At 40.8% G+C, this 23389-nt stretch overlaps 1 protein-coding gene and 1 long non-coding RNA gene across 7 annotated transcripts in view; one reads left to right on the forward strand and one right to left on the reverse strand.

Moving 5' to 3' along the window:
* Positions 1 to 4200, forward strand: part of TIMP3 (TIMP metallopeptidase inhibitor 3) — a 62415-nt gene extending 58215 nt beyond the window's left edge. Inside the window, exon 5 of the mRNA XM_072655852.1 lies at positions 49 to 4200. Within this exon, the coding sequence (XP_072511953.1) occupies positions 49 to 246 (198 nt within the window). The 3' untranslated portion in view covers positions 247 to 4200. The remainder of the gene's footprint in view (positions 1 to 48) is intronic.
* The window catches only part of LOC140534628 (uncharacterized), a 153471-nt gene continuing 132974 nt past the window's right edge, over positions 2893 to 23389 (reverse strand). For all 6 annotated transcript variants that reach the window (XR_011977399.1, XR_011977396.1, XR_011977398.1 and 3 more), the window contains one exon: positions 2893 to 7638. This is a non-coding gene — a long non-coding RNA (uncharacterized lncRNA). The remainder of the gene's footprint in view (positions 7639 to 23389) is intronic.

A 23389-nucleotide genomic window follows, 5' to 3' on the forward strand; every position in this document is an offset into this window, starting at 1 on the left:
GACCTCCAAGGTCCATTGACTCACCTGTCTCCATTTCTGTAATTACAGATCAAGTCATGTTATTATCTGCCCTGCTTCGTGACTTCCAAGAATGAGTGTCTGTGGACAGACATGCTCTCCAACTTTGGCTACCCTGGGTACCAGTCCAAGCACTACGCCTGCATCCGGCAGAAGGGCGGCTACTGCAGCTGGTATAGAGGCTGGGCACCCCCGGACAAAACGATCATCAATGCCACAGATCCCTGAGCTGCTGCCCCTTCTCTTTCCCCCTTCCCTCCCTCTTCCGGCTGAGTTTCCCTCGGACACTAACTCTTCCCAAGACGATGAAAATGAAATTAGTGCCTGTTTTCTCGCCAATTTAGCACTTCGAACACTTAAAAGGAAAATTCTATGCGATCATCCTGAGTTTATTTTTAATCACATTTCCCTCCCCTCCCCCCTTCTTTTTGGCTTTGACATCACCTGTTTCCACCTGGAGAAATCTATGATGGCTTGCCAGAAAGGAACAAGGAGAGCAAACTTCTTTTATCAGCGTCTATATAATCTATATTTTTTTAGGAAAACAAAAATCTAAAAACTATCCCAGTTGGGCATTGTAATCCCCTCTGTCCCTTCCCTTACTCCCTCCCTCTTTATCCCCAGTGCACAAATTATATACAGACGAGGCATTTTCTGAAGGGAGGAGAGCGATAGAATGGGTCAGCACCAGCAAAGAAACAAATCCCAAGGCATGTGGGGAATTTCAAACCACGAGGACATGAGGAGATGGGATTGGATCCCCTAACAGCCTCTTGGAACTCGTCTGCATGTATGAGTGAGAGCAGGCGTGCTGGGAGAGTGTGATATGAGGGGGAGGTGGGCATGCTTGTGTGCACCCCAGCCCTCCCCCAAATCCCCTCAGCTGGGGGTGCTCTCCCTAGACTGCACAGTTTCATCAGTGCAAAGCCAAGAGGAAATGTACCTGCCTCTTACAGCAGACCAGGTGAAAGGCTGACACCCCCAAAAAGTTCTCCTAGAAACTCTGTGGTCTCTGTTTGACAGGGGGCTTAACATGTACATTTAAGAAATACATACACACAACTCTTAGCTAGAGTCCTTTAGAATGTTGCTTAGAGAACACCATTGCCAAATTAGCTTTTAGCTCAAAGGGGGAGGGGGGAATATATTGGGTGCACATTTACCTATAGCCACACAGAGGTATAAGCTAAGTTTTTACAGGACACAGAATTACATTCAATGCTGTTGAAATCCTCTTTCTCCCTGCCTTCTTTTGTTTTGACATTCCAAGTTGTTGGCTTTTGATATTAAATTTTTCAACCCCTGAGAAGTCCAGGGCAGGGGGCTCTGAGCATTTAGAACCTCTCCTCCCTCTCCAAGGCTGACGGTGCCAACATGGCAGCCAGGGCAAGGAGATGGGAAAGGTCGGGGTGGAGTGAGTACAGATATGGGAGAGGATAGCCTGATGGAATGGCCAGATTGTACAATGTCTCCTTTCCCAGCTTCCCGTTGCTGGACCCCTTGGCCTGCCGTACCCTCCTTCCTTGTCCCCACAGCATAACCAGTGGTGTTAGATGTTAGAGAGGTTGATTTTGCTGTTTGCTGGAGGGCTTTTTGTTGTCTTTTTTTTTTTTTTAAAGAAAACTATAATATAAATTCTCTTATTAAATAAAATTATTCTAAGTTTTAATGTTGATAAATAGGAGATACTGAGAAAAGGGTTGATGATGTGCATTTTACAGAGTTTTGGGGGTGGTGACATTTAACACAAGATTTTTTTTCTTTTCTTTTTTTTAAAGATTATAGTTATTTATCAAATATGATTTTCAGTTCATTCCAGTTTAGGAAACAGAGCTGCTCTGCTTTTTGATTTTGTTTTGTATTTTAAATCGCCAACACAATGCTTCTGTATATACATATACACACACATATCCAAACCCCTGAAAAAGGCATTTGAAATAACCTCAGTTTATAGACATCCTTTGTCCTCAGTAGCATTATTCTACTTTCCAGTCTTTCTGACCTGTAGAGAATCGATGCAGATGAGGTGGTATACCAGACTGCTGGAGATAATAGTAGTGCCCATGAATGACTAAGGCAAGCTGGCCAGTGGTTCTTGTTACCTCAAACTAGAGTATACAGCTTTTTTTGTAGGCCCCCCCCCTCCCCAAGACTGGCCAGTTGGGTATCTTGAACTCCAGTTTCACTGAGGCATTAGTGTTACCTTCTTTAGAAGGTAACTAATTATGTTGATTGCCACCCCCCCCCCTCCCCCACCATCTTGGTTGATCTTCAGAGTCCCCTGCCTGGTAATGGAGAGACTCTAAAACCTTAAAAAAAGCAAATGCTAGATGGGTTCCAGGGAAGACATAAGTGAGAGTGGGGGGGATTTCACCTCTCTACCAGCTCCAGGACAGAGATAATGGGGGGGTCTTGGCCAAAAAAAAAGAAAAGAAAAAAATTCTCTTGTGTGATGTCCAAGGGTGATTACTGAGCTTGCAATAAGCTACAGCTTTGTTGACTATACCTGTTCACTTAATGTTTAATTCAAGGTCATTTATGTAGCTGAGACATCTCAGTACTTCAAATTATTGTTAATTTTTTTTGTTTTGCTAAGTTCTGTGTTGTGTGTAGGTTGTAATATCTGCGCAAATTCTTTTTCAAAGCAAAACTAGACTCTTCCTCTTCCCCCCGTATGCCACCAAATTTTAGTAATATTTTGAAAGATAAAACATTTGATGTGTAGACAGCCAGACTGGCAAAATGTGGTTGATTAGAGAGCAAACAACTCTTTGCTTCCATTGGAAGATGTGACATTTGATTTGGGCATGCCCTTGGGTGGCAAGTATTTTCCTGGTGGAAGGGAGAACAAATCAGGGGAAAAAGTTATGTGACTGGTAAAAAAAAAAAAAACCAAAAAAACAAACAAACATGGGAAGAACGTTCTATGGATGTAAAAATAAATCTTTAGAAGGAGGATGAGGGTGGCTCTGGATTGAGCTTTTTCCTCTGATAAGCCAAGTCTGACATCAAAAGTTTGACTGTCCTAGCTTTCTCTTTCACTCCCAAACTACCCATTAGCAATACCCATACACCCAGGGTCCTGGCAGACCAGGAATTTGACTTCAAATGCAGTCATCCTACCTGGCCAGAGGATGCCTTTTTCCCCTCATCCCTAACACCAAACCACAATTGTGGCAGCACTGGAGATATCAGTTCAAGATCCCCATGAGCTCATCTTGTTCACTTTCCATGATTCTTGGGAAAGGACAAATTGGAGTGGGAGAGGGGAGCTAGAAGCCAACAGCCAATTGGAAACATACTTCCCAACAGATACAAGAGTCTTGCCTCTTTGGAATGATTTGTCTTCTGATTATAACATGACAGTGGTGGCTCAAATCTGTCATCTCTTACCATCCCTACATTCTCTCCACCTCATGCATGGATACCATCGATTCTAGCAGTGGTGGTGGGAAGGTGGAGTCAGTTACCATAGGGTAGTGCCTAAGAGTTTCACTGCTGGCTACTTCTTTAAAAAAGACAAAGGTCATTGGAGTAGCTGAAAGGGAACCAGAAGTCAAAGTACGAATGGCTTTGGTCAAAAGAAAGAGTGATGGGGGAGTTGAGCAGACATAGAATTTAGAGCTGGAAGGTCATCTCGTTCAATCCTCTCTCCTTTAACAGATGAGGAAACTGAGGCCCAGGAAAGCTGAGTAATTTCCCCAAGGTTACACAGGTGATAAGCGACAAAGCAGGGATTCGAGCTCAGGTCCTCTGATGCCGAGTCCAGCCCTATTTCTGCTACACAGGCACCAACAGCTTTTTAATTAGATCTTCCTCTTCCCCCTTGGTTAAGAGAAAGAACATGAGATCAAGGGAGCAGATTCTCTGGCATGGATTAAGCCTTCAGAGAATGACCTGAATGAGCTTACGGCATCCATCTAAACTGTCTCCAACCCTTCTGTGTAGCCAGTTTGCCGTCCTCGTGTTATGGGAGGGAAAACCACCAGGAGAAAACCTTGTCTGGAAGGAATGTATTTGTCGCTAAATTTTGTAGCACTGTTTACAGTTTTCCTCCATGTTATTTATGAATTTTATATTCCGTGAATGTATATTGTCTTGTAAGGTCATGTGGCATAATGTTCACTTTTTATAGTGTGTCCTTTATTCTAAATAGTAAAGTGGTTTTATCTCTATCACAAACACTATCTGGTCTCCCCTTTGTGTTGTGTGTGTGTACGTCTGTGCACCCCTCGCTCTCGAATTCCTTTCTGCCCAGTGGAGCTTAGATAAGCGGAGACTTAGGGAACTGTATTGTTATTGTCCAGAGAAGTGACTTTGCAGCCAGCTCCCCGGGATTGTCTGAATCTCATTTAATCTGCAATGAGACAGACATAATCTATGGAAAAATCACAACTCTCTTTCAGAAGTGGGGACCATGGTGAAAGTAATTCCATACAACCCTGGCTACATGGCTCAGTTGTAAGCATCGTCATATAAATCTGTCAAAGACCTGTAATCTTATCCTTCCAAATGGAAAGTCCCTCAGCAGATACAGTTCACAAATCATCTGTAATTTCCAATCTTAGCAAGTTGCCTGGGACTCAGCACATGCCCATGATCATACAACTAATAAAAGTCCAAGGTGGGACCTGAGTGGAAGAAACTCTGAACCTGAACAAAAGTGGCAGAATTTATTCCATAAAGTTCAGTGTCTACAGATGCCCTACATTTGAACAGGACTTTGGGCTTTATTGGGTTTCCTCATTTGTAAGACAAGAGTGGCAGACTAGATGGTCTCTATAGCTTCTTACAGTTCTAAGTCTATCAACTATGCCCATTCTATTGCTTATGATTGCAAGCACACCAAGAGAACATTCCAGCTCAGTCGCTAAACTTTGCCCCCATTACTTCCTGTGGGATTGTGCCGAGTGGTAGTTTCAGAATCACATACAACAAAAACCCAGTTTCTCAGCTGTGACATCTACCCACTTTAGGGAGCATTCCCTAACATTCCCCATCCACTCAAAGCTAACCATAAAAAATCACATCCCTGTGATATTAATAAATACATGACAAATAGGTAAAAAAAAACCCTACAGAAATCTGGAATAAACAGACATCATCTCAACAAGTAATAATGAGAGTTGATGCTATTGCATTTGTCAAATGCAAATGAAATGACTTACCTTCAGATGGAGCCTAAAAAATAGCTAAGAAGGAAATCAAAAGGCCCTCCATGGGTGACACCCACATAAACTCAGCCACCAGTATTGTGACAAGCACCATATGGCTGGATTTGCTTGTATATAGAGAGGAATTTATTGTGGCAATTGAGCAAACTATTGCCACCAGAAACTACAGAGGGATAGCAATCAATGCAGCTAATGACAGGAAAGGGGGAAGATGGTGAGACCCATTATTTATTCATTAGGTAAACTTAGCATCTACTGAAAACCAGGTACAAGATGATCTGGTGGCTAAAATTATATATCAGAGGTTCATGCTTTCATGGACACAGGGACTGAGAACAAATCTCTACACTATCAATGCAGACCTCAAAATACCCTGGAGAACTCAATCCATTAATATAGACCAAACCATAACTCACAATCACCCCAGACAAAAAACTGATTCATAAAAACTCTAGAACAACATTTTAAAAGATATTGCCATCCCAACGACTCATGCCAAGCTGAATGAAATGAGTCGCTTTTGCAATACAGAGACCTGGCCAAGATCACAGGCATGCAGAGACAGGCTGAGGTACATATCAACCTCATCATCGTATTGGAGTCATACCAAGGGTGCTTTCAGTGAACCTACAGAGGAGAACCTTAGATTGAATTCTTTTATTTAACTACAAAAAACAATATTCTATCTACCTGTGCAAGACTCCACACAATATTGAATATGAAGGAATCATAGCAGGACTTCAGCCAAGGTATCTCTGACACTGGACAAAAAGATGAATGGTAAATAACCTTATGGGCATCTGGAATCAGAAGACTCATCATTATGAGTTCAAATCCAGCCTCAGACATTTATTAGCTGTGCATCCTAGGTGAGTCACTTTACCCTATTTGCCGCAGTTTTCTCATCCGTAAAATAAATTGGAGAAGGAAGTGATAAACTACTCCAGTATCTTAGCCACAAAAATCCTCAGTGGGGTCATGGAGAATCAGACATGACTGAAATGACTGAAAGACAACAAAATGGTTCACAGAACACTAAGTAAAAAATCATAAAAGTATAGCGACTTATCAAGAGCTTTCTATGTGAACTCCATTGGCAAAAGATGAGAATGAGATAAAAGCGTAATGACAATAAAGATGGCCACAATAAAATAACCCAGTTTGGGATATTTGCCTCTGACATATGACACACTTTGGCCACCCTGGGTACAAGTCACTTAACTTCAGTTAACTCTGTGAATCACAGAACAGATGCTCATCTTCACTGAAAGAAGAAATTCCTTCCTCTGGGAATTCCTTATCCAAAATCATAATAAGTGTAGATTGCTTTTCTAAAGCACTTTAAGAGTTGCAAACTACTACTGGATTCTCACAAGAACCCTGTTAGATATCACTGTTCTGATTCTCATTTTACAGATGAGGATACTGAGGCTGTATCTGAGGTTTCCCAAAGTCTCAGAGACTTTCCCAAAGTTAATTTAATAAAGTTCTGACAATGGATTTGAACTTGGGTCTTCCTGACTATATCGGGCACTCAATTCACTTTGCCCTGCAATTTCTTTGGTAAGAAAGGCTGGTGTTGAGATCAATCCATTTATAAGAATAATAGAAGCCAGCTCTACATCGAAATAATGGGCATTTTATTGGTAACTTTATACAGCTTCATCCAACCAGAGAGCTAAGAATTCCTGTATCTCTATCCATAATATGGAGTAACCCTAATGATGACCACTTACACAATAAACCTTAAGCCAGAGGCTGTCAGTCCTGGCCCCAAGTCCTGAGTCCTGTGTACTATTCCTGAGTCCTTTTTAAAGTATCTGGTATCCAGTGGGGAAGAAAGAACCAACGTCTTGCTTTTGCTTTCCAGTGACAGATAAAACACGAATAGCTGTGTATTTTAAACATCAAAGGAAGAGTATTATCTCCTCACCACTTATTACAAGTCTTTACCCACTTTCACTGACCACATTTCTAGGCTTGGCCTTGGATTCACACAGGCAAAGACTCTCTTTGCCCTGCTGAGATCCAAAGGAACAGCTGCCTGCATTTACCACTTGACCTGCCCCACGGCATTTAACCCAAGGAGATCATTATTTTCTGGGAAAAAATGAGAACTCTCCCCACATGACTTCACAACACCTCTTTAGCTTTCAGTGGGTCAGAGGGTCAGAAGGAGCGAGAGAAAATGTTTTCTCATGCATACTCTTGTCTCATAGTACCCCTTCCCCACATCTCCTTCCTTCCACATGCAAAATGGTGCTGTCTGTATATGCTAGGTAAATTCATTGAGTTCCCAAAGAGCCTTGTAGACTCCTGAGCCAAAAGACTATTCAAGGAAACCAGTTGTACTTACCACTTGCTTGTAATTGGGGGAAAATGCTTGTTCTACAAGTGGAAACTTCTCTGGGGCCAGTGAACTGAAGATCTTCATTAACTGGAAAAACTGAAAGTGAAAGAGAGAACTGGGTAAGGTTCTGAATATGGAGGACATCATAGGGTCTTAGGGACCTCAGGGACCATGTAGTTCAATTCCTTCATTTTACAGATGAGAAAAAAGAGATCCCAGAGGTTAAGTGACTTGTCCAGGATCCTACAGGTAGTAAGCTTCAGAGGCAGGCTTTGAATCCAGGCCCTCTGATTCCAGTTCCCCGCCCCCCCCCCCCCAACTGTGACCTGAAAGAAGCACATTCTCTGCTCAAGTATCCTTCAGGCTGCCTCTAATGATCTACTAACTAGAGAAAAAATCCACTTTTGCCTAGAATCCTAAGCCTTTTGTAATCTGCTTCCTTCTTTCACCTCTTATCTCCACCTAGCAAACCTATATAACCTTAGATTTAATTATTATTCATCATCAAAAATGTTCCCCTTGAGCCAGAATAATTTTCTTCAAAAAAATAAATTTTTATTAAAATATTTTTTAAAAAGTTATTATTAAAATTTTTTTTTGTTAAAAATTTTTTTTTGAATTCCAAATTTTCTTTTTCCCTGTAGTCTTTCTCCAACCCATGGAAAAGTCAAGAAAGATTATAACAATTATACATGTGAAATCATGCAAAACATTTCAGCACAGTCTTCTTGCTTTCTTCTGAACTTGGAACCATTCCCAGCTCCTGAGGCTCAGATCTTGGGATCAGAGGACCCCAGATTTAGAGCTGGAAGGTGTCCTAGCGATCTCATCTATCCTCTTTATTGACACAGGAGGAAACTGAGTCCCAGAGAAGTGAAATGCCACAAGTAGTGAATGCCAAAGGTGGGATCTAAACCTGAGACTTTTGCCTCCAAATTCAGAGCTCTTCTCTCCACTTAAGAGTATACAAGACTTTCACTGAAATTGAAATTAGACGTGCTTCTCTTGCAGGTAGAAATGGGTTGATTCCCTTGATGTATTCTCTGGCTCTTAGGGTTCCTGACCCTTAATTTATCTTTCTTGTCCCTGCATCCATCCCATCAATGAGGTCCTTTTATTAGGATCATACCAATAGTATCAATCCCCTCCAAATCAGAATGAAATTATAGAAATCTTTCCAAAAAATTACGGTATTAACAATGTTAGTCCTGACAGGAACCTTAGAAAATATCTAGTTAACCCTTTCATTTTACAGATAGGGAAACTGAGTCCCAGGGAGGTTAAGTGACTTGCCTAATGTCATATAAGTAATGATTTTTTTTAAAAAAAGGCATATTTAATCAGTACATCAACTCTTCTGTTTCAACATTCAACTAAATCGTAAACACATAATTGAAACATTGAAAACTAAATCAACTATATTCCCCAAATTATTTTGTATAAACACGGTTTTTAGAGACTCCATTTTACACATGAGGAAACTGAGATGTAGAGAAGTGAAATGCTTGGGGTTCCCTGACAGTCTGGTGAATTTGTAACTGTGTGAATGCCAAAAAGCAGTAGTTAAACTTTCTGGTCTCAGGACTCTTAAAAGTTTTGTTGGTTATATCTATCAGTATTAATCATATTAGAAATTAAAATATCTTATTATTATGAAAACAATTTTGATCTCACAGACTCCTTGAAAAGATCTCAGGGACACCCATGGTTCGCTGGACCATACTTTGAGAATCACAGCTATTGAGGATCAAATTATGTCAATGACTTTGGGGAAAGTTAATCTCATTGTAGAACACTCATGCTGCTGATTATGTATCCCTTTGCTTTATAAGTGTCCCCAAAGTATTTATTAGATGTCTTTGTGGTGTACACTTTAAATTTTTTTTAATTTTTTCCAGTTACATGTAAACACAATTTTGAATTAATTTTTTTAAAATATGGAGTTTCAAATTCTTTCCCTTCTTCCTCTCCCCCTACATTGAGAAGGTAAGCAATTTGATATGTTATACACATGTAGTCATATAAAGCATATTTCCATATTAATCATGTTGTGAAAACACAAACAAAAAAATCCAAGAAAATAAAAGTTAAAGAAAAAGTCTGCTTCAATCTGCACTCAAACTTTATCAATTCTTTTTATGGAGGTAGATAGCATTTTTCATCATAAGTCCTTTGGAATTGCCTTGAATCATAGCTACCAGGGGTAGAAAACCTGTGACCTTGAAGCCACATGTGGCCCTCTAGGTCCCCAAGTGCGGTTCTTTGACAGAATCCAAATTAAGCTCTGTGCAGTTTGGATTCAGTCAAAGAACTGCACTTGAGGACCTAGAAGGCCACATGTAGCCTTGAGGCCACAGCTTCCTCACCCCTGAGCTAAGTCATTCCATAATACTATATTGATGATATATATTTGACTTTGATTTTCAAATTTTGATTTTAACTTCCTTCTCAAATTTGAGATCATCAGAGAGCTCCTTATGCAGCTACAATGGTCTGTTAAGATACTTGCTACTTTTCTTCTTCTTTGGGATGATTCATATATGTGTCATTAAAATTCTGTTCTTAAGAGCCTTCCTATCTGTCTATATAGGCCATGCTATGTAAATTAGTGACGACAGCACCAAGGTTAGGGGCTCTCTAGCTGATGAGAATTTAGGAGAATGTGGATGGCAGGATTCAGTCATCTGTGACTAAACTTAAAAGTTTGTTATCTGACATTGAACTGGAATTTTGCTCTATGGATTACTTCATTCCTGAATTCTGGATCTCACCTTCTGGACTTGGTTTTGCTTTCCATACGGCTAGTTTAGACAACGGTCACTTCCTCTAGCCTCATGATCAGAAACTCCAGCTATTAACCTTGACTTCCATTAGAGATATCACCAAAATCTAGTCCTTTAAGTTCCAAGACTAGTTTCCCAGGCACTGATTTCAGTTTACTTGTACTATAAGCCTATCTCCAACCTCCCTCCCAGTCTTTACCAAGGAAATTCAGTTTTAAGCCTCTCCCCCAATGCAGGAAAACATCATGGAGTAGTTCATTTCCCATTTTTCTGAAATTTTTCTTTTTTGATGTCTCAGGAATCATACTTAATGAATGCTTGCTGATTGACTGGTCATATGGATCTTTTCTCAGGACATTTCTGAAATCTCTTTTCCTAAAGTCTTGGCTACACATCTGAGCATACTCAGCATTATTTTCATTAGCAATCATAAACTCTAGGATGGTAAAGTCCCCTTCTCCCTGGGTTCCTGTCAATTTCATTTTATCAACTTGGAACTGTGGTCAGACTAGAAGTAACCCCCAACATTCCTTTACCCTCTCATAACTATACCTAACCATACCTATTATATGCCAAATCATGGTCATATAATTATAGGCAAAGGTTTGGGCAACTTAATTGATTTACTGAATCAGCACAAAGTAAAGAATAAGAGTCAAGGTTGGAATAAATCCCAATCAACTGTAGACTTCATAGGAAGATTTTTATTGTTTTTTGGATTATAGACTCTTTTTGGCAGTCTGGTGAACTCTATAGACCCCTTTGCAGAATGTTTTTAATTGCTTAAAATAAAATCCACAGGATTACAAAGAAACACAAAGGTTAGTGAAATTAAATGTAATATTAGGAAAATGAAAGATGTAATATCCCCCCCAAGTCCAGTGCCCCATGAAATATGTCCACAGGTCCACTGAAGGTCCATGGACCCCAGATTAAGAACCCCTAATAAATCCTAAGTGTGAAAAGTTCTGGAAGGAAATGGAGTGTTGTATAGGAACTGTGTTCAGATCAGCTGAAGAAACTTGATTATAGCTTAGGAGCTGTCTGCAAAACATCGAAGTAGTTTAGAACAGAAGTAATTCCAGAGATAGAAGCAAGTACAGAATTTTAGTAAAACATTCGAAGAGGAACTGTTTGGGGGTAGGGGAGGAAAAAGGGGTAGAAGGAGAGGCCTTGATCTAGGTCTCATTCCCTCCCCGTGATTTTGATAGAGAAGAGCCTTACAAACAAGGATATTTCGGATTTCCCATCTAATTATCAGTATCCTAGATGCATCCCTGGATCAGCTGATGGCCGAGTCTGCTTTGGAAGCCAAGATTAGTCTGGACATAGATTCACCACTCAGCAAGGAATCTAGCAAAGAAGTTATACCATGATCAAGAGGACCTTTATGAACACCTACAAAGGGGAGAAAAGGAATTCCAGGGACTGGGAGTTATCCCTTTTGCCCCATTCATTCCCTAAGCTTGAGTCTACTTTTCACTGGACTCTGTATTTACTGTAGAAGCGTGTCACAGACTTTTTAATGCTTTCTATCACTGTTCTTACTATTTTATTTCAGTAGATAATCTTTTCTAAAAGCTATTTAAGGCTGGCTAAGTTGATTCTGTTTATACATAAGATACTCCCTAAAGCCCTTCACAGATACTCCTAGAGTGCCCATGTGACATGGTAACCATGTTCTGCGGATGAGAGTTGGGACTGGACTTTAGAGGCCATGTAGTTCAACACCTTTATTTTAAAAATAGGAAAAATGAGGCCTAAGGAGATTCAATAACTTGCCTAATCATACAAGGAAGCAAGTATCTGAGAGAAGATCTGAATGCACGTCGTCTGACTCTATGTCTAGTACTCTCTCTATGTTCTCATTCAATCCCATACCTATGGAGAAAATTCCCTACATAGACCCATTAGCATGCAGGCAGGTAGGAGTCCTGTTCTTCCATCCTAGAATCATAAAGGAGCTCTTGTACATTTATGATGCGTGGCTGGGGAACGCTGAAGGGAAATTTGGTCATACAACTCACAGGCCAAAATAGACCTGTTTTAATAGACTGTAAACTTGCCCCAACAAGGTAAAACAGAAGTCCACAGATCTACATGTGGAAATGAAGGAAGCTGAAGGTCCAGAAAGAGGGGGGAGAAGAAGGGATGGGAGTCCTGCTGTATTTGGCTCCACTCAGATCACATCTGGGGTATAGTGTTCAGTTCTGAGTGTTGTATTTTAGGAAGGAAATTAATGAGTGTCTAGAAAAGGGGGACCAGGACAGTGAGGGCCTTGAGTTCAAGTAATATAATAATAATGAGGAAGAGGAGGAAGAGGATGGTAGTTAGTATTTATTTGGCACTACAAACAATATCTTCTTTAATCCTCAAAACAAGCAGATGAGGAAATGGAAGTAAACAGATAAGTGACTTGTCCAGGGTCACACAACCAGTAAATGAACTCAGATCTTCCTCATTTCAAATCCAGTTCCCTATCCGTTATTCCACCAAGCTATTTAGACCAAGGAGAAACTCAGTAGCTATTATTGTGTTTAAGTGGTTGGCACAGGAAAGAGGGATTAACTCTGTTTTACTTGGCCTCAGGGGACAGATCTAGGAGCAAGTTAGAAAGAGAGGATGATTTTGGTTCCAATTAGGAGGAAAAATCATAATACTTAGAGCTGTTCTTGAGCACAATGAACTCCTTTGTAAGATAGTAAGCTCTCCATCACCAGTGGTCTTCATACTGAGGCGAGCTGATTATCTGTCGGAGGTTATAATCGCAGTGGTCCCTTTTCCTGAATAGATAGGACTAGAAGCTGTCTCCAAACCTCCTGATTAGGGGGTGTAGTAAGGATATACTGAGGAAAGCTAGGTGGCACAGTAGATAGAGTGCAGGGTCTAGAATCAGGAAAACTTGTGTTCATATCCAACTTCAGACACTCAGTAGATGTGTGACCCTAGAAAAGTCACTTTTCCCTGTTTACCTCTGTTTATCATCTGTAAAATGTTTTGGAGCAGGAAACAGCAAACCCCTCCAGTATCTCTGCCAAGAAAACCCTAAATGGGGTCACAAAGAGTTGGATGTAACTGAATGATAACTGAGGGAAGGCTATTGGGATAGCTACATATTCTGTTTCTGAAAATGTCAACTCCTGTTGACTTGGGTTAAGGGATGGAGTCCATTGGTCTATGGGTAAGCTGGAGATCACATGCCCACAGCTTTCTGGTCTCCAACAGCCATGGCATTAGAAAGCAATCCTCGTTGGCATGTACCCCCCTAATCCTGTCACGGGGCTAAACCTTCTACCACTTCCTCAGGTTTGGCTCTCCTCCTAGGCTGGCTACCTCCCAGCCTGGGCATGTAGGTCTGGGTCCCTCCAGGCATAATACCTATAACTAAACAAGTGGAGGGAGTGAAGAAGGCTGTGGAAGGGATGGAGATGCAGTCCTGGCTCACAGAAGGAGAGAATCTTAGAATCATCTATTTCCAGCTGCGAGGAACCTTAGGTCCAAACCCCCTCATTTTTGCAATGAAGCAGAGTTCCAGAGAATTGAAGGGCCTTGTACGGTGACATGAACATTAAGACACTGAAACAGGGTTTGAACCCATTCTCTGTTTCCAAAGCCAATGCTTTTCTCTGTGGAGAAAAGTGAGACATGGACAAAAGTCCAATGCCATATTCCCCAACTGATAAATGGTCAAAGGATATGAACAGGCAATTTTCAGAGGAAGAAATTAAAGATATCTATAATCATATGAAAAAATGCTCTAAAACACTTTTGATTAGAGAGATGCAAATCAAAACAACTCTGAGGTACCACATTACACCTATCAGATTGGCAAACATGATAGAACAGGAAAATGATAAATGTTGGAGAGGATGTGGAAGAGTTGGAACACTAATTCATTGTTGGTGGAGCTGTGAGCTCATCCAGCCATTCTGGAGAGTGATTTGGAACTATGCCCAAAGGGCTACAAAAATGTGCATACCCTTTGACCCAGCAATATCGCTTTTAGGACTGTATCCCCAAGAGATCATAAAAATGGGAAAGGGTCCCACATGTACAAAAATATTTATAGCAGTTCTCTTTGTAGTGGCCAACAACTGGAAATCCAGGGGATGGCCATCAATTGGGGAGTGGCTGAATAAATTATGGTATATGAATGTAATGGTGTACTATTGTGCCATAAGAAATGATGAACAGGAAGACTTCAGAGAGGCCTGGAAGGACTTATATGATCTGATGCTGAATGAAAGGAGCAGAACCAGGAGAACTTTGTGCACAGCAATGACCACAGTGTGTGAGAGTTTTTTCTGGTGGACTTGGATCTAAATAGCAATGCAAGGACTTAAAAAAAAAATTCCCAGTGGTCTTCTAAGGCAAAATGCCTTCCACATCCAGAGGAAGAACTATGGGATTCAATCCCAGAATGTAGCAGATCATTTTGTGTGTGTGTTTAATGTTTTGGTTTGTTATATGATTTCTCCCATTCATTTTAGTTCTTCTACACAGCATGACTATAGTGAAAATGTATTCAATAGGAATGTGTGTGTAGATCCTATATAGAATTGTATGCCTTCTTGGGGAGGGAGGGGAGTGGTGGGGGATAAGTGGGGGGAAAAATATAAGTTTTATGGTAGTGTTTGAAGAACACTAAAAATACATAAAATTAATATAAAAAAATTCAATGCTGTGTCAAAGAACCCTATGGGCATCTACGCTGTCGAAATCCTTCAGTCAGACAGGTAGAATTTCAAAACAGCTTGTTAACTATTTGATATAATGGATAGAGGCTGGATTTGGCATTAAGGAGACCTGGGATCAAGGGCTCTCTCTGAATTATACTGGCTGGGTAACCCTGGGCAAGTAATTTCACCTCTCAATGCCCCAGGTAACTCTCTAGTTACTTCTTTATAGGACTGTAAATTTCAGAACAGGTCTTGATCTGTCTGGGTAGAGTGAACTCCTCCCTGAGAGCCCCCTAAATTGATGGGCTCACAGGTCCAGTCCCCCAAAACCCAACCCACTCTGATGGAGGGGGATGGGAAGTGGAGAATTAACTTGGCCCTTGGCCATTCCAGAAACCAGCAGAGGCCAGCCCACGATGACTGATTGAGCCCTTGTCTCAGGGTACCACTCATATCCACTCACTGGGGAACTAGGAAAGGGAATGACTGGGGTTAGGAAGATGGGAATCCAAGCTTCCCAAAGTATTATGGAGTCCCCAATTCCAGAAGCTATTCAAGGCCAAGTGCACCTTGGAAATTTCCCATTTGCAATTCACATATTATTAAAATTCCAAGTTCTTTGCGTGTTGACTCCCCCATCGTATCTGCAGGGCTTGGTACATAGTAAGCGCTTAATAAATGCTTATTGATTGACTGGGGAAAAGTAGGGCATGCTCTAAATTAGAATCCTAGAGAATGAAAAGGAATGTAGACAGAGTCAACAAATCCAAGGGTTTAGACAGGTAGGAGACAAAAAAAAAAAAAAAGACTTTATAGCAGTGGTCCAGCTAGGTTTGGAGTCAAGAATTCCTGAGTTCAAATTATATTTTGGATACTTACTTGCTATGTGACCCTAGGCAAGTCATTTAACTTCAGTTTCCCAATGTATAAAATCAAGAGGCTACTCTCTAAGGTCACATCTATGACATAGAATCTATGATATAGGAACTTCTCTGAAAGGGTGTCTTGGTTAGTACATTACCTCTTAGTAACTGTATCACCCAGGCCAAGTCATATCTCCTCCTCTATAAAATGAGAGGAGTTGACCAGATGGCTGTTGTGGTCTCTTTTAACTCTAATTCAAAATCTATGACTTGGGTCTGAATTCTGGTTCTTCTATTTACTATGTAAGTATTTGTGAATAATCAGCCTCAGTGACTTTTCTGGGCCTCAGTTTCCTCATCTGTAAAATGAAGAAGTTTCCCTTCCAGCTCTAGATTTATGCTTCATGTCCTGGTTTTCTAACACAAGAATTCCCTTCCAATCATGCTGACCATATGATTGTTAACACAGGGTTCACCATCTCCTTCCTTCATACCTTTGCACTGGCTGTTCCCCATGCCTGGAATGTTCTCTTTCCTTCTCTTTCTTTGCCTCAAGGTTCTAGTTTCCATCAAGAACCATTTTCTGCAGGAGACTTTTACTATTCATTCCAGCTTCTAGTGCTTTCTCTCCCAAGGTTACCTAGAATTTGCTTTGTATATTACAAACGTACTTCTTAGTGCTTTGTTAGAATGGAAACTTTCAGAAGGCAAGGTGTCTGGCATTCAGCTAGCACTCAACAAGAAATACTTGTTGAGAAATTGCCATCTTGATCATCTTTGAATGTTCCCCAGTGCTCACAGAAGATTTTTCCCACAGTTAGTTTTCAACCAGAGTTTGATCAAAGACTATCAAGCATCTCAGAGAACATTCAACTCAATTCCCAACATTTCTTGAGCACCTACTAGGTACCAGGCACTCTAGTTGGTTCCTCACTAGGAATCTCCTCTCTAACAGCTCCGACCTCCACTCTAGTGACAGGAAATCCACTAGCTCAAGAAGCAGTTCATTCATCCCTCCTTTTGAACAGCATTAACTTGGAAGATTTTTTCCTTATATGGAACCAAAATCTGCCTCCTTTCAACATCTTCTCACTGCTCTTAGTTTTGCCCCGTAGGGCGAAGCAGAACAGACTAATCTTCCTTTCACCTGAGAGACCTTTGGATATTTGAAAACAGCTATTACATCCCACTGTTTCATATGTTCAAAAAAATTTACAGAGCCTGCCAGAGGGTGGGCAATTTTGACCTTCACATTCCTTTCACCAGCCCAGGAAGCTAGAGATCCTCCTCTCCTTCTATTTTCCAGCCTATTGAAATATTTGCATCCCAGAGTCAGTTCAGCTCTCAGTGATCACAGGAATAACTTCAGCACATACCTGAATTCACTCCAAACTGATAAAACCTGGCCTGACTGACTGCCCAAATGGGTTTTCAGGACAAGTGGACTGCTAAGAGAAACTTTAACAGAACAGATCTTTGCAGGGGTGGGCTTCATTGTTTAAATATTTTAAAGCTATCGCAACGTGGAGGAAAGGTGTCTTCCTGGTGAGAGTTCCAAACAACAAAATCCTCTGCCTATTCTTAGAATAACCTTAAAACGACCACTTATCCAATCTGTAACATCTATATGTGGCACTAAGGGATAAATCTTCCAAAAGCCAGAGTTGGTAGCAGGCATCTGTATGGTGTAACATCAGCTTACTTTTATCCATTATAACCTCCTCTGTTTCTTCTGTTCTCTAATTAGGCAAGGGACCTTGAGAGCAGGAACCATATAGATTCCTCTTCTCTTGGTATCTTTAGGTCCTGGCATGGTACTTGGCATTCAGTGATTAATAAATGCCTTTTCATTTCTTTCCAAGCTAGCACCTAGCAAATCAGCTCATAAGGTAGGATACCTAAATGTATTATTCTCACTTCACTGATGAGATAAAGTGATTTGCCTGAAGTCAGTGAGTAGTAAAGGATAGCTAGGTGGTACAATGGAAAGAGCTGGGGTCTGGAGTCAGGAAAAACCCAAGTTCAAATCCAGCCTTTGGTACTTGCTAGCAATAGACTGCCTAGCAAATCAGTTCTAACACAAAAACAACTCTCTTTCCAGCCACCACTTCCCTGTATATGTTATTTCCCTCTATTAGAACAGAAGCTCCTGGAGGGCAGGGATTATCTGGCTTTTGTATTTGTATCCTTAGTGCATAATACCCAATATGTAGTGCATACTTGATAAATGCTTTTTCATCCAGTCATTTGTTCTACTGTGGAAGGGATTTCTTTAACCTGGAAAGACTTAAATCAACCGATACAAAGTGAAGTCAGCAGAACCAGGAGAATGCTATACAAAGTAACAGCAACATTGTTACAGTGATCAACTGTGAATGATTTAGTTATTCTCAGCAATGTAATGATCCAACAGAATCCCAAGGACTCATGATTAAAAATGCTAGCAGATGCTTCTAGAGAAAGAAGTGATGGCCTCTGAATACAGACTGAAGTGTACTATTTTCCCTCCCTCCTTTCCTCCTTTTTTTTTTGGAGTTTTATTCCACAAAATGACTAATATGGAAATGTTTTTACATGATTGCACATGTATAACCTATATCGGATTGCTTACTGTCTCAGGGAGAGGGGAGGAGAACAAAGGAGGAACAGAATTTGGAACTCAAAGCTATAAAAAAAAAAATTGTTAAAATTGTTTTTGCATAAAATTGGGGGAAAATATTTTTTAAAAAGAATAGATTTCTTCAAATTTCAAAATAGGAGTAGGTGGCCTCTGGGGCATCTTCTATCTCTGAGATTCTATCAGTTGAAATCCCACTTCTGAAAATTTTCCATTTTTATGACCTTGAGTAAGTCATGCCCTTTACTCTGAGGATTGGCTTTTCCATGTTGTAGAAGGGGAATTTGGTCCAGAAGATGAACAAGGGTTCCTTTCATCTTTAAATCTATAATCCTACAAACTTTGGACTTCATTGACTTGGGGAAATCCTCTCTGTGAAGCATTGGGGGCTAAGGAGAGGGGAGAAGGGGGCTTACATAACTCTGTGCTTCACCCCAGACTTTCAAAAGAAAACTATCTTCTGGTCTCACAGTTTGGTCTCAGCACTTACCACTCAGGGTTTGCTGCAGAAGTTGTAAAGGGAGTGCAAGGAGTTCACACTCTGGAGTCTACCACATTGGAAGCCAATAACTAGGCTGTGCTAATCCTCTGCCAAGGTCATACTGTAGGTGTAGGTCATACTGAACCAGGTCAAAGTTGGGCTTGAAGGATGTGAGAAGAGACAAGCAGAGATAACAGTGACTTCATATAAAGATTGAAGTTTGTTGTTTTTGAGCAATGATTTTATGTCCAACTTTGAGACCCTGTCTCTCTTCAAGTGACTTTCAAAGCTGTAGAGTTTCTTATCCTTCGACTTAGAAGGTACTTTGTAAATTCTAGTTGAATTTAAATGAGTTCAATGGGGAATCATATGCTTATAGGTCTAGAGCTCATGTAGTCTAAACTACTCATAAAGAATACTGAATCCCAAATGAGCTGACTTATCCAAGGTCACCCAAGTAGTATATGTCAGAGGCAGAATCTGGTCTCCTGACTCTAGAGACAGTGTACTGGGAGGCAAGATGGTGTAGTAGAAAAAAAACCTCTGACCTTCTAGTCAGAGGACCTGGGTTCAAATCCTACCTCTTATCTTAACTGCCTTTGTGACCTTGAGAAAATCACTTAACTTCCCTACCTACTCTTTTCCCCTACCTTCAAATGGACAGGATTGGACTTGAGGGTCTCAGAGGTCCCTTTCAGTTCTGTATCTCTGCTCCTGTAATCCTATGGCAACCACACTGCCTTGTAGAGACAAATACTTAAAGTCTAACAGAGACAGGTATTAACATTTCGTCAAGAATGTCAGCATGCAAAATTTTTATGGTCTCCTTGGGAAATTGTTCTCACAGCTAAATTTTTGACGACAGAAGAAATTTTTTAATGTTTAAATACAAAATCACATATACCATATACATGTACATATGCATGAGAGTGTGTGTGTGTGTGTGTGTGTGTGTGTGTGTGTGTGTGTGTGTGTGTGTGTAGGTAGAGATGAGAAGGGGGGAAAGAGGGAAGGGGGAGAGGGGGAGGGGAAAGGCTGAGATGGAGAGAGGAGGGGGAGGTGGGAAGGTCAACACATACATAGATGAGTAAATACAAATTTTATTCTGAGCAAATTCATATGTTGACCTTCCATCCCTTTCCCCAAGTGGGTACCTTTTGTCACTCTTTTAGTTCCCTTTTATATGGCTAAGTCTATTAGAATGTAAATTCCTTGAGTGCAAGGACCGCTATTTCTCACTCTTATATTTTGTATCTTCAGCCTTTTGGTTTTTATGAAAATTCAAATTTGGCTGAAAATTTTCCACTACTTAAGATATGTGGAATTTCAAAGTGCCTTCATCTTCACAGGGAATCCCTACCTTACCCCCAAGAGTCCCAGAAATGCCCCAAGCAGTGGCAGCCTGGCCAGAAGGACACAGAATTCTATGGTGACTTTTCATAAAGGGATGGTCATTCATCTGGATGGATGAGTTCTGGAATGTTTGCCTGAGCCCTCATGTTGCTCCTTCATTCCTGTTCTTGACTCATCTCATGGGACATTAGAATTAGGGAATTGAAATAGACCTTAGGAAATTTGTAGACCCACCCCCTCATTTTGGAGATGAGAGAACTGGTCTGTAGAGGGAAGGTGGGTGGTTGTCCTTTATTCTTGGAGAGGACCATGACATCAGGGAGGTGATGCCATGACTTGAAAGTGAGGGAGGGCTGGGCAAGGTCACCAGTCTCATTTTCTCCTGGAACTATCTGGGTTCAGTCACAAAATGTAGTTCAGGGGGACTGGAGATGGCTCAGGATGCACTGGGAGGCCCTGGCCATTTTAAGTTAAGGTCTTTCACAAGTCTCAGTTTGACTGAGGCAATACCCATTCAGTGACTAAGGCTAGGGAAGAAATGAGGCAGAGAATGGCCTCTTTACCTAGTCCAAGAAAAAAACAATCAGTGTGGGAAAGGAAGATCCTCAGGATTTCTAGCCAAAACAAACAATTGCACATTCACTCTGAGCCAATCAGGGCTCAAAGACCAAGTAAGGTTTGGGCTGGGACCTATTGTTGGTCAATCACAGGATAAATCCTGTTAAGCTGCACTTGAGGACCTAGAGGGCCTCATGTGGCCCCAAGGCCTCAGGTTCCCCAACCCTGGAAGATGATCCCCAAGTTCTCTTATAGTGTTAGATAGACTTAAGATCCTATCACTTTCCCAATCTGAGCTTCTATTCTCTTATCTGTAAAACAGATCGAGAGGGTATGGATAAATTAGATGGTCTCTAAGATTCATTCTCTAAGTGTGTGCTCTCATCACTCAAAAGGTATGTATTCCCAAAGGGGACCTCTTGCTGTTGAGTCTTTTTAGTCATGTCCAATTCTTCATGACCCCATTTAGGGTTTTCTTGACAAAGACACTGGAGTGTTCTGCCATTTCCTCCTTTAACTCTTTTTCCAGATGAGGAAACTGAGGCAAACAGGGTGAAATGACTTGCCCACTTACAGTTAGTAAGTGTCTGAGGCTGGATTTGAACTTATGGAGGTGGGTCTTCCAGGCTTGGTCTCTATCCACCTACCAGTCCTACCTCTAGGTACTTTGGGATATTGTTTGTCCCGGAGGAGGTTGGATCAGATGGATGGGAAAGGGAAGCTGTTTTTCTACTGGCTAGTCTTCAGAATGGCTTTTCCCTCAAGAAGAGACAGGGGCCAAAAATTCAGTGGAGACACATTTTCTCTGTGGGAAAGAACTCTCCTCTATCCATGCCCAGGATGAACTCAGTAGGGGCTGACCCTGTAGTTTCCTTCTCTTTCATGGTTTCATGGAGAACTCAATAGCAGCCAAGAATCCAGAGACATCTGGAAGTTGATATGTGTCCTTTTAAGGCCTGGTTCAGGCCTCTTCCCTGGCATATTTTGCATGGTCTCACACTAATGCTTAAAACCAAGAGTCTCTATTTAATAAAAGCTGATAAGTTTATATGTACCAAACAGGTGGGATTTCCAAAGCAGCGGAATTGCCTCTAACCTATCACTGACAACATCAGCCCTTGGAAGTTACTAGGTTAAGTGATTTGTCCATGGCCACAGAGTCTGGTGCCTCTTGCATTTCAGTTTTCATTGACATATTACTTTTATATACTCTAAAGCTAAAATGGACCATTTCATGACCTGCAAATAGGCATTGCTTCCTTCTTCCTCTAACTCAAAGCTTCTGCTCATACTTTTCCCTATGCCTGGATGTCTCTCCTGCTCTCTCTTTGCCTGTTGCATTGATAACCATCCTTTATTTTATGTTTTTTAAGTCTTTATTTTATTTTATTTCAATTAGCAAGCATTTAATCTCCTGCCAAGCTCCCATTTAAAAAAGAAAAGCAACATCTTTGTAACAAATATGTATAGTCAAGTAAAGCAAATTCTCATATTAAGTCAAACTATATTTCTGGAAATGTGAGCTTTTCCCCCCAAATTTATTTATTTGTTTTGTTTTCAACTTTCATAAGTTTGAAATTCTCTTCCCCTCCCTCCCTGAGAAAGCACGCAATCTTATATAGGCTCTACACATACATTCCTATTCAACACATTTTCACATTAGTCATGTTGCATAGAAGTATTATAGCGAATGGGAGAAACCATAAGAAAAACCAAACAAAACATAACAAAAGAGAAAACAGTTGCTTCATTCTGCGTTCCAACTCCATAGTTCTTTCTTTGGATGTGGATGGCATTTTACATCATGAATCCTTTAGAAATGTTTTTCAACCTTGCATTGCTGAGAAGGGCTAAGTCTATCAGAAACAGTCCTCGCACACTATGGCTGTTACTGTGTACAATGGTCTCCTGGTTCTGCTCCCCTCACTCAGCATCAGTTCATGTAAGTCTTTGCAGGTTTTTCTGAAGACCTCCTGTTCATCATGTCTTACAGCACAATAGTATTCCATTACATCCGTATACAACAACTTGTTCAGCCATTCCCCAATTGGTGGGCATCCCCTCAATTTCCAGTTCTTGGCCACCACAAAAAGAGCTGCTTATTTTTGTACATATGGGTGGGCCATTTTCCCATTTGTATGATCTCTTTGGAAGACAGCCCTAGAAGTGGTATTGCTGGGTCAAAGGGTATGCATATTTTTCTAACCCTTTGGGCATAGTTCCAAATTGCTCTCCAGAATGGCTGGATCAGCTCACAGCTCCACCAACAATGAATTAGTGTTCCAGCTCTCCCACATCTTCTCCAACATTTATCATTTTCCTGTTTTGTCATGTTAAGCAATCTGATAGGTGTGATGTGGTACCTCAGATTTGCATCTTTGTTTTGATTTGCATCTCTCTAATCAATAGTGATTTAGAGCATTTTTTCATATGACTATAGATAGCTTTAATTTCTTCCTCCGAAAACTTCCTGTTCATATCCACTGACCATTTATCAACTGGATATCCATCCT

Source organism: Notamacropus eugenii, chromosome 3, assembly GCF_028372415.1.
Source record: "Notamacropus eugenii isolate mMacEug1 chromosome 3, mMacEug1.pri_v2, whole genome shotgun sequence".
Classification (NCBI taxonomy): Eukaryota; Metazoa; Chordata; class Mammalia; order Diprotodontia; family Macropodidae; genus Notamacropus; species Notamacropus eugenii.